The following is a 12,250-nucleotide window of genomic DNA, read 5'->3' as shown; positions in this document are numbered from 1 at the left end:
ATGCCCATATTTAGTCATGACTACAAAATTTGCTCATGTCCTCAGTGGAGCTTTGTTCTGTAGCCAGATGTGTCCTTGATCGCATCTCTGCACGTAGGCTAACCTTGATGAACTGCATACTGGAGACTTTGTAATAATCTATTGCCAGCTACAACCGGTTGAGACAGAAACCCTTTGTCTAAGTGGAAAGCCGATCTCACGCCACAGGTCTGATATCACCCATAGTCCGCCCTTCTGACAAGATAAAGGATGTGTGCTTTCTCTGTATCTTCGCACTTATGATCTGCTCTCTACAAGCTTTTGTCTGTAACTCATTAGTGCCCGGAATATTCTGTAAGTACATTCTTCGAAGAAACTGTTCATCATCTCCAGCCTTTATTTGGATAACCAACATTCTCACTACCCGAAATTAAACGAACACGCGGAGGAAAAAAAGTGTCCTCCAACAGTACCATACAGCTGTCGGAGGGCTCAGCCTGAGCAAAGTGTCAAAAAGACTTTGGACCTAATAGCAGAGATTGAAGAGTTTTGTGGAATTAAAGGAAGACTCTCCCCAAAATTAATAGGAATTGGAGCACACAAAAGTTAATAGACGAGGGTTCAGTGTTTCTTTTAATGCCAGAGTTATCCACAGATTTCACCAAGAAACATCTGTAAATTGGAAAAGTATTATCGAAATTCCTCTCTCGCTCAGACATTCCAATGAGCCAATCAGCGTTTGCCACGCCTGCAGTGCAGTTCTGAACCCCCCCCATTGCTCGTGGATACATTTCACTGAACAGAGAATGTCCACTATCTGGCATTTTGTGGACAAATTTTGTGAAAATATTTACAAACAAACAACAAAAATATCATGATGTACAATGTTCAAGCCTGTGCGCTTGAGCCTGAATACACACAAGCGGAACTTGACGTGTTGGAGAGGGGGCATGGCACTAACGACGAACAATAATCCCATTATATGGACTGCGGAGATTTGTCTGACGTTTTTTTGAGGAGTTGGTTTAGATGTAGAGAAGATACAGCAGGTGTGGCAAGACTTTTTTACCCCAAGTTATACTTTTCAAGCAGCCTCTCGTGATCGACTGGTGGCGGGGGTTTGGGGGATGGAGGTTGCACGCGCGCATCGCCATAAATAGTAACTAGAAAGTGTTGTGTGCTAAGAGCCAATAAAACGAGTATAACACCCGAGTCGATGCTCTGTGTTATTACTCAACCAGGGTTCATACTCAAGTCTGACCCCAAAAATTTAAGGGCTTTTTAGGGGCATTCTTAGGGGCTGACACGAAAAATTTAGGGCCGACACTGAAAAAATTTAGGGCCATCGTGGGAAATCAAGAGTACGGAAAAAAGACTCACCCAATGGTGCCATCGGCTGTTCTTGGTTCATCAAAAGTTTCAGTACCTCAGTACCTGTGACAGTGATCACCTGTCGCCCCTTGTGGTAGTTCTCATTGATATAACCATTGTCAATGTCTTCACATAATTACTTCACATAACAGTCTACAGAAAAACAGATTCTAACGACAATTGCAAATATATACACAAATGTCTTCTAATGATGTCTGTCTTAGCACCCTACTTTAGCTTCTTGAGCCTACCCATTGCCTCCTCTATTTGTTGCCGCAGAGGTGCCAAAGTGGCTCTCTGGTCCTTTGCTTTGCCTCTGAATGCATTGGCCTCGGTGATAAACCTCAGCTTCCTCTTTTCTTCTGCTTCCTCACACAGCCTGTCAGCCTTCTCAATAAGCGTAGATATGTCAGTCTCTATTCTGGCTTTTTTGGCTTTAAGGCTGTCTATCTCTGCCTTAGCTGCCTTCCTCTTCTCTGCCTGTTTTGATGCATCCTTCTTCTTTTCCTCCTCTAGATGCTGGACGTAAATACTCCTGGCAGAAGATGCAGCGAACAACAGCTCCCTTGTGATAGGCAGCATGTCAGGCCCTCCATATTGCTGGACCACCTACACTATTTGCCTCCGAGCAATCAGTGACTCCTTGCTTAGGTTGTCCTTGGTGACCTCCTTGTTTGTGAAGAAGCCTCTTTCCACAGATGCCTGTCCATGGGACTAGTACTGGGACTGAGCTGGTTTATGACGCCCCATACCTCCTGGAACTGCTGGCTTTCCTGCTGATGCAGAGTGGAGTGGAAGAGGGTGTCCACCCTGTCCTTAGAGATGTTGAAGTCAGAGAAAGCGACCCTAATCTCCTCATCTTCTTGGATCTTTTCACTCAGTCTGGAATACTGGAACGGAATCCTGTCGCAATTGCTTTCCTCCACCCTTCTGTGATCCACCATGATGTTTAAGGTTTTTTGCAGTTTTTTTGTTGTTGTTCTCCTTTTCATCTTTCATGGCAATCTGCCGAGGGTCCATCCAGCTTAGTAGGCGGACTAAACTGTATATGATGGGGGCCTTCTCCAGCAACTTTTCTATCATGTTTACCAGGAAAGTTTGGCAGCTCATTCTAAATAGTTGCAATGCCAGATTTCAGAAGCAGTCTCTGAGCAGCAAAGCCTATGCCTACTTTCGATAAATCCACCCAGTGTGACTTGTCACCCACATTAATCTTGACAAGGCTGGTGAGGGAGGCTGCCTTTTCTTTAAGGACTTCAGGCTTGATAAACTTTTCCATCAGAGTCTTGATGAGGGTGCGCATGTTCTTTGCGATGAAGGGAAGCATAGGCTTGTCAGTCCGGTACAATTTCAGGAATGGTTCCACCAGCCTGGCGCACATGAGAAAGAAGTGAAGCTTGGCAACAAAGATGGGGTCCTGTGCTGCTTTCTGAACAACAGTGAAGGAGCTGTTGGTTGGGCAGGTCACCTTCTTCGTCCTTGCTGCCTCACAATAATTTCGCACGTGTGGCATCAGGGTGATAGCTCTCTCTACCACATTAATGTTTTCAAGCAATCTATGCTTGCAGAACATGAGAGGGAGAGTGTCGGATCCAGTGACTTGTTTTAAGTCCTCGCGCCTGGCAGGTGCATCGCAAAACAAGTTGTAGAGGCTGGACAGAAAATTTTCCACCCCCGATCCAGCTGCCTCACAGCCGATTCGAAATGCATTATGGAGGATGTGTAGACCGCAGCTTGCAGTCTGCAGCATATGGCGGGAGGTTATCTTTTCTATTTGTTCTTTAATTGATTTGTACAGCTTCCAATTAATATTGCGGCCATCCATCGAGAGCTGGAGCAGCTTTTGGTGACCGAAGTCACACACGATAGGGTCCAGACGCTCCTGAAGATCAGTTGCTGCCGAATGTCCCAGGAATTCAGAGGTGAGGTAGCAAGTGAGGATCCGGTCATCAATCCACAATCGGACATGAATATCCAGCTGCTTCTCTTGCATCTCATGATTTAGAGACTCACCAAAGAGGAGGACATACTCTGCTTCAGCCTTCACTTTCTGCCTCAGTAGAAATGAAAAGTGGGCAGCGATCCCAAATGTAGCCAATTCTTCCTTTCCCCAGAGTGGTAGTTTATAGCAATGTCACTATCTGGAAACATGACTGCAAACACTTTCCAATTATTTTCACAAGATTTGTAACTGTAATGGCTGCAGATCACTTTTAAAGTCCACACAATCTCTGCCTTTAACAAGTCCGCCTTTGTGTATTGAACTACGTTCATGAAGCCTGACTTCTGGGTGGTTGAAGTCGATGTCTGGACAACTGTAGGTCCGCGTGCACTGCTAATACCACTGCCTAAAGTTGACGCTTCACTATCTTGATATTTTAGAAAAAGATTCATACCAAATCATGTTTTTCCGGTGCGACTCCAGAGCTTTGACGCCCATCTTTCCAAGCTGGTAACTCTGCTTGCACAGATAGCAGTAAAACATGTGCCGATCTTTTGGATCTCGACGAACCCAGCTCCCAAACTCCTTACTTTCAACCCAAGCATCTTGAAAAATGCACTTCCCCATGATACAAGTTGCATCAATGAAAGAACTACGCTAAGTTGTAACGAAGACGAAGTGAAATACCTACTCATGGAAACTAACAATGGAATATCACCGAACACGGTGACTTTCGTTGACAATTTCCGGCTGTTTTGGACGCCAGACGGATCGCTATTTTTTTTTAAATAAAAGATTAAATTTTTTTTTCGGGAGAATTTTGGCGGTAGAGGTCCTCCCTTTGATTTTTTTTAAATTTAAGGCCTTTTTAGGGGCTTGATCGGTTTTCGCAGATTTTTAAGGACTTTTAGGGGCCCCTAAATGCACCTTTGAAAATGTAGGGGTTTTTAGGGACTTTTAGGGCCGTGTGCAAACACTGTACTGTATTTTCATGGCGATAAGGCACACCGTATTAAAAGGCGCAGTCTCAGATGCGGGTGCAATTCCAGTACTGAACTTACGTACAAGGTGCACCGTATTATTAAGGGTAGGCAGGGTGGGGCTCAAGAGACAGTGAGGCACAATTGTACATTTATTTTTGTAAGCAAAAGAACAAGCTTACACACTTTTGGACCTTTCGCAGGCCAGTCAAAGTGGGGCCGCGGGCCAAATAAAATCCCCAGGTCTGTATTAGCTGTTCTTCCATGTGGCCCCTGAGCTAGAATGAGTTTTATACCCCTGTTCTTGAGCGTAACAACCTAGACACTGTGGCTGAGTGGAGGATCAAAGACAATCTTTGCGACATAGTGGAAAACTCCTCTCACCCTCATGACAATGAGCTGTGGCAGACATTTCGTCAGCGGCTTATTCCACCCAGGAGCAGAACTGAGTGCTTCACAAACTATCTTGTGCTCACAGCCATTGGGCTGCAGAACAGCAGTGGGGGCCACAACTAGTTACTACATCACCACCAACCTCAATCAATAGATTCATCACATACTCAATGCTGGTGGGTTATAGTAAAGTCATTGTATATAAATTTCAGATTTTTTCAGTATATTTTTTTTAAACAAACTGCTTTTCTGATTCCTCCCGGAGATCACTAAAGGATTATTTTATTATAAAATATAAAATCCTGAAATTTCAGGAAGGTTTTAGCTGGATTGAGAATCGAAGTTATAGTGTGTGCCTTAGTGTCCTTACTTTGTTTTTCCTGTTGTCGTTGTACTTGATAAGGTCAAGTATGAAGCTGAGGACATCTTTGGGACAGAGGTTCTGGACATCTCTGAGTAATGCCATGGCAACAGGCATCGTCTTGTCAGGAATACAGAAAAAGGATACATGAGGTGATGTAAATAAATTAAAAAGTCTAAATATTCTACTGTTAAAAGATATGGAGCCATAATAGCAATCATAATAATGTATGCAACGATGAGAACGCGTGCTAGAACACCCAGGCCCCCAACCCCTTAAAATTTATACCTTATGTTCCACTATTAATAAATGGCACTACCTCTACTTTAGCAGGGATACTGCTGGATTGTTTATTTGGTCTTAATAAAATTTGGCCTCGTGAATAACATCAAATTAGACCAGACTCCTTTGGACATGTCCAAACCATCGAAGTCTGCTCTGTCTCACATTGTCTCCAAAATATATTACTTTGGCTGTCCCTCTAATGAGCTCATTCCCATCAGAACATTTTTAAGAACAATTTTATTTGTGTTTTTGCAAACTTAAAATGAAAATGTCAACAAACTTGTGTTCTTTTAACTACACATAAAAAATCCTGCTAACCAAACCAAGCCAACCATAAACTTGAAAGGCCACTTCCAACTTGATTTCGTTTATTTTTTTAAGATTCACAAAGATATCCCTGTTGTTTTTCTTAGTGTAAAACTGAAATATTGTTTGCACAATATCTTTTGCAATGCGCAGTGACAGCTGAATGATGCTCCCAAACAGTTTTGAGGTTAACGTTATTTTGTTCCCTCTATTTAAAATACAGAATTAGCTTTTTGTGCATTGAATTGTCTGTGCTTTCATCCCTGATGAAGCTGTGCCAAGGTGGAATTTTAACTTAAACACAATCTCATCCTGTACTTTCTACTTTGGCTTCCCAACACATTTTTCTGACCAGACCTTTTCTTCCATTGTTCACAATACTCTGACAGTCTTTACATGTTAAGATAACATCGTTTTTTTTTTTCTTTACTTTCGCCATTATTACTGAGAGCAAACACAAGCAATGCATCGAGATCATCTTCGCTCTACATTGTCCAGTAGTGGTCAGCGCATAAGGACGCTGTCATTGTAAACTATATTGAAGGGCTGCGTAAATACTGTAATATCCGTAATTATGAGTGTACCACAAGAGCGAGAGTACCCCTTTAAGAGCGAGAGTCTTCCGGGAGCTTATCCTGTCCACCGAGTGCCTGTATCACCTCTTCCTTTCTCAGCTTCCACCACATGGTTCTCTGCTATACATTTACTTTCTTAATGTTCCTCCCCACCACCAAAGTCATCCTACACACCACCATCCTATGCTGTTGAGCTACAGTCTCCCCCAGCACTAGATTCCAGTCAGTAACCTCCTTCAGATTACATCGTCCGCACAAAACGTAAGCGACCTGCGTGCTTCTACCTCCACTCTTGTAGGTCACCCGATATTGCCACTTCTGGAAAAAAGTGCTCACCACTGTCTGTCACTTCCATTCATTTTGTAAAGTCCACCACCATCTGTCCCTCAAAGTTCCGTTCCTGGATCCAATAATAATATATAACCTCTTCTGCCATTATGCGCATTACAATCTGCACCAATCATAACACTATGTATCTGGGATGCTCAGAACTACAGAATTTCTCTCACCTCGAGGTCACATCCTACTTGTGGGACATAGCCACGAATCATATTATACATAAAACCCTCAATTTCATGTTTCAGCATCATCATTGGATCTGATACTCTTTTCACCTTCAAGACATTCTTGGGTAACGCTTTCTTTAAAATAACACTCCATTTATCCTCTCATCTACACCATGGTAAAATAATTTAAACTCTGCCCCTTAAGCTTCAAGCCTTACTGCCTTTACCTGCTCTCTCTCAATATATCAATGTTTCTCCTCATCATCGTGTCAACCAATTCACGAACTTTTCTTTCATACTCCCAACATACAAACTCCCCACACTCAGATATAGTGCTGTGCTTTTCTCTTTCTGCCAAAGAATCCACTTTCCCTCTCTTCAACCCACAGTAGATGAATTTCCAGTCTGCTTCAACCGTAAGAAAGATAACATTTCCACTCAGTGTGGTCTAAAGCTAACATTACCAATGAGTATAAATACCCAAACAAAATATTTGATGCCACTTGTAATAGGGACATGCTACCTTTTGCAGGAAATAGCTCTGGAAGTTGATGAAGTTGTTGGTCTTTATGATATTAGGGCAGCTCTTACAGCAGAACATTCTGGTAAAAAGAGACTTCATAGCTGGAGGGCCCTGCCATGTGCTCACCATAGCATTGGCAATCTGTAATTATGGACACAGAACAATGTCCTTTAAGACTATTTACATACACATTCATAAACTGGCATTAAAAAGTATGTCTCCTTCCTGATTTCTTTAGTTTCTTCTTCATACCAGTGTTTCATATTATCAAAGTATTTTTCATATCACCAATACAACCCAAGCAAATACAAATAACAGTTTCTAAATTATGATGTTATTTGTTGAGGGGAGGGGGGAAAAACTATATCTGGCAATAAATGGTTAAAAGGTTATAATAACAACAACCGGTCATACCTCGTTGACGTACTTTTTCAAGTAGGGCCAGATAGGTTTAGATTTCCCCCTTAGTAAATCAATACAATCATTTACAGACTTCAATTTGGATTTGCTTGAGTTGTCTCTGTGTGCAACAAAACTGCCTTAACGATCCAAAACATTTTATGGGAGAGTTTGGTAGGAAAAACAAACAAAAAATAACTTTTAGTTGTATTTGTTAAAACTGTAAGGGTAAACCTGACTGTAGTTCATTAGTTAAATATTCTGTGAAGAAAATAACATTTTTCTTTGGCCTCATCTGGTACCTTTGTGAAACTTGAAATTGAAATCCAGTGCACCTGTGGAAAGACAACCAAACCAACCAACCAAATGATTTTCTTACATTCACAGGCACAATTGTGCAGGCTAAGGTTAGTTACTTGTACAAGTTAAAAATAATGAAATAACAGAGACTGAAAAAAAACAAGGATTAACATAGAAGCTGCCTCCCAGAGATGGAGGGATTATATGCACGTTATTTGGAATTCTACTGCTGCAATAAGTTTGACTGCACGACACGTATCACTCCATAATAATTGGCTCCTGCATCCCAGTAGGATGTGCTACATTTTTAAGACTTCAAGTGAGGCAGCATTATTATGAAGCCCACTCACTCTAACCTCCTCAACCCACCCTAATCCACAGGCACGTTATTAGGAATCCCACTCGTGGTGCAGGCAGGAGATAGTCCATTGCAATGTTATATCGCAGGGTGTGTCCTGGTGGCATTAACAATAATGGGTATCGACAGCCCCAGCGTGATACGGTGACAGTCGAATGTCTAAGAGAGCAGCTCTATCGTGCCACACAAACCAAGATACAGGAAGTACATCGTGAGAAAAGATTGATGTCTCTCCTAGCCAATGGGATGCCAGGAAAATGCTCCGGCGATAGCCAATGGGAGAGCAGCTCTATCGTGCCACACAAAACAAGATACAGGAAGTGCATCATGGCTAAATATTGACATCCCTCCTAGACAATGGGATGCTAGGAAAATGGTCCGGCGATAGCCAATGGGAGAACCACTCTATCTCACCACACAAACCAAGATACAGGATGTTTACAGACGGTGGAATCCAGTTATTTTTTTCCCTTTCGTATTCTAAATTTCCTTTGTAACTAGAAACAATGTTTTTCCAAGGAGCCGTTTCGTAACCTGAATTTTTTGTGACGAGTTGAGGTACCACTGTACTCACTTTCTCTCCTCTCGACCTTTCCAAACTATCATGGTCTGCTCTCTCTAACTTTGTCTCCAAAAGCTTCAACCTTGGGTGTCCCTCTGATTAGATCATTTCTAATTTTAGCCCCCCACCCCTCCCCCCCATGTAGCTGCATTTTACATATCAAGGGTTAGGTTAGGTTTGTGAACATAATCTCAGCTATCAATTTAATAAATAATAAAACTTTTACATGCATGAGTACACAGCACATCTCAATAAAAAATGAAATAGTTGGTGATCAAAAAGTTACCAGTTTTATCCCTTTGGGTTTTTTGTTTCAAATAGCACTGTTGTTGATTCTTATGGTAACAACTGTTGATCTTTTATGCCTTTATATGCACCATTTGATCTCAAACTGAATTTTACATTTCAACAAAAATAAAGGATTTTGTATAACTGTCCCAATACGGTTGCTGACAACTTACTCTTAACCCATTACACAGATGTTTGGAATATGGGAGGGAGCCAGAGAACTCAGGGAAAACACACCCCAAGTCGGGAAATTACATGCACACCCTACACAAGAACATCAGAGCTGAGATTCAAAATCCAGAACTTCAGAACTGTGAAGCAGCCATGCTGAGCACTCGGCTACCATAGTACCTAATTTATGTTTTATGAAAATCAAAATGTTTTAGGTCACAGTAGGTTAAGATAAGAGTATTTGATACCTTTGCCAAACAGAAGCAGGCCTGCATGCGGACTTTGTAGAAACACTGTTCTTGTTCAAGGATGTCAGTGAGAGCCAGTCTGGAAGCAGGAGTTGGGAATGTTTCAAGAGCAGATATGGCCTCCTCCTAGCAAATAGAAAAAATGCGAAACATCAGTAATTAATTTTTTTTTGTTGCAATTACATTCTTCAATTAACCTGTTTTTAGGATGTGGTAAGAAAGCCCACAGAGAATACCCACGCAGGCATGGTGAAGAACATGCAAACCCCACACAAGGGAGGCTGGATGTGCACCCGATCCTCAAAACTGTGAGGCAGATGTGCTAAAAAGTCGTTTACTGTGACGCCCTATATTACACATATATTAATAAACTATTATAAAGGTTTTCATTCAATTGCTTGAACTGTTTTTGTTGTGGTGTCATTTAAGTACTAGTATGTTTAGTAATGAAGTCATAATTTTGGTATTGTGACACCATGACGAGTGATAGCTGGCTCCTGCGTTGGGCCCTGTTGGTGGTTGGGGCACCTCTGCTCTAAAAAGGTGGTTGCAGCAGTGGGTGGTGGTCTACTAATAAGTTCCATAGACACGGTACAGGCTTTAATTGCACTAGATGGGGCCGATAAGAACATAAATTGTTGTCAGGATATCACCTCACAGGTTCTTGTAGGTGTTTGGACAGTATAAAAGCACTGCACAACATCACTCATCAGTCGCACTCCCTTACTTCCCAAATCCTGGTCTACCCTAACAGTTTCTATCCTCTCTCATCTTGTCCTATTGGTTAGTGCTTAGATGTCTTGACTGTGTGTCTCCCACCCTATCTACAAATAAAAATGCAACTTTAACTTTGTAGTGTTACTGGTAGTCAAATATGTAGACTGAACATTTGTTCGACTGAGGTTCAGATCTCTATTTCCCTTGTCCGTTCTGTCCCTCGGTCTGTCCTGGATAAGCCTTTTCTGTTCGGGTGCATTCAATGAAATTTCAATGTATTTTCAATGAAAATTAGGATGATTTAAAAAAAAGAAATGAACAGAGGAAGTATTTCAAACTTTTGTTTTGCACAGCAAAACTGTCCCAACATAAAATACATACAGATCCACCATTATGCAAGACCACACAGCTAAAAATGACAAGTAAAAAAAAAAAAAATTAAAAAAAAAAAAAAGGCAGAATAGTGCACCGTCTGCATTGGTCTGTCGAAGAGCTGAAAGATAAAGCTTTGAGTTTACCATTTGATCTATATTTCCACCCTCCCCTAAAGACACAAGATGACAATAAGAAAAGAGCAAAATCGACAAGCGGACAAAATGAGTTTCCTCAGCAGTATCCCCCTTGGAAATACGCTAAGTAGCTTGGTCAGTTGGGAGGGGCTCAGAGCTGAAAATTGAGAATGCAAAAAGAAAATAATTCATGGAGTGGGTTTCTATGGCTGAGCAGCTGCATTCATCACAGAGTGCAACGCAAAACATCTAATGGGGTGGTGAAAAGCCACCCCCACTGGACTGTAGAGCAGTGGAAACGCATTCTTTGGAGTGCCAAATAACGCATCTTCATCTGGAAATCTGATGGATGAGTATGAGTTTGGCTGTTACTAGGAGGTCTACTAAAGCTACGTTTGATTACATTGAGCCAAGTGTATAATTTGGTGGAGGAGACATGGAGTAGGCTTGTTTTTTTTATGGATCTGAGCTTGGCCCCTGAGTTCCTGTGAAAGGAACTCTGAATGCTTCAGCATGCAAACATATGTGGAAGAATGCCATGCTCCTAACTTTGTGGGAACAGTTGGGATCTGGCCCATTCTTTCTCTTCCAACATGATTGCACCAGTGCACAAAGAAATTTCCATAAAGGCATGGATGAAAGAGTCTGATGTGAATCACCTTCACTAGCCTGCAGATTTTTGACCTCAACCCAACAGAACACCTTTGGGATGAATTAAGAGCAGAGACTTAGGGCTAGGCCTTGTTATCAAACATCAGTGTGTGGCCTCAGAATGCAGCCCTATGGGGGCACAAACCCGTGCAATCTGTAGGCCGGTCCCAAGCCCGGATAAATGCAGATGGTTGCGTCAGGAAGGGCATCCGGCGTAAAAACTGTGCCGAACAAATATGAGCGTTCATCTAAAGAATCCCATACCGGATCGGTCGTGGCCCGGGTTAACAACGCCCGCCCCCGGCACTGCTAACCTCCAGGGCGTCGGTGGAAATTCAGCTACTGTGGGTCGAAGACAAAGAAGAGGAGGAAACCGGATCCAGCGTCAGAAGAAAAAGAGGAATGCACAGAGCCTACAACTGAGTGTAGGGACTTTGAATGTTGGGACTATGACAGGAAAAGCTCAGGAGTTGGTTGATATGATGATTAGGAGAAAGGTTGATATTCTGTGCATCCAAGAGAGCAGGTGGAAAGGTAGTAAGGCTAGAAGTTTGGGAGCAGGGTTTAAATTATTCTACCACGGAGTAGATGGGAAGAGAAATGGAGTAGGGGTTATTTTAAAGGAAGAGCTGGCTAAGAATGTCTTGGAGGTGAAAAGAGTATCAGATCGAGTGATGAGACTAAAATTTGAAATTGAGGGTGTTGTGTATAATGTGGTTAGTGGCTATGCACCACAGGTAGGATGTGACCTAGAGTTGAAAGAGAAATTCTGGAAGGAACTAGATGAAGTAGTTCTGAGCATCCCAGACAGCGAGAGAGTTGTGAT

General features: G+C 42.2%; 1 protein-coding gene across 10 annotated transcripts in view; it reads right to left on the bottom strand.

Annotated features, from left to right (window-relative positions):
- Nucleotides 1-12,250, bottom strand: part of taf2 (TAF2 RNA polymerase II, TATA box binding protein (TBP)-associated factor) — a 172,836-nt gene that overhangs the window by 37,173 nt on the left and 123,413 nt on the right. For all 10 annotated transcript variants that reach the window (XM_061819042.1, XM_061819045.1, XM_061819040.1 and 7 more), the window contains 3 exons: nt 9,548-9,673; nt 7,222-7,362; nt 5,036-5,146 (listed from right to left, as the gene is read on the bottom strand). In XM_061819042.1, coding sequence (XP_061675026.1) covers nt 5,036-5,146; nt 7,222-7,362; nt 9,548-9,673 — 378 coding nt within the window. The remainder of the gene's footprint in view (nt 1-5,035; nt 5,147-7,221; nt 7,363-9,547; nt 9,674-12,250) is intronic.

Source organism: Syngnathoides biaculeatus, chromosome 5 (genome assembly GCF_019802595.1).
Source record: "Syngnathoides biaculeatus isolate LvHL_M chromosome 5, ASM1980259v1, whole genome shotgun sequence".
Classification (NCBI taxonomy): Eukaryota; Metazoa; Chordata; class Actinopteri; order Syngnathiformes; family Syngnathidae; genus Syngnathoides; species Syngnathoides biaculeatus.
This window is presented reverse-complemented; position numbering and strand designations above follow the sequence as displayed.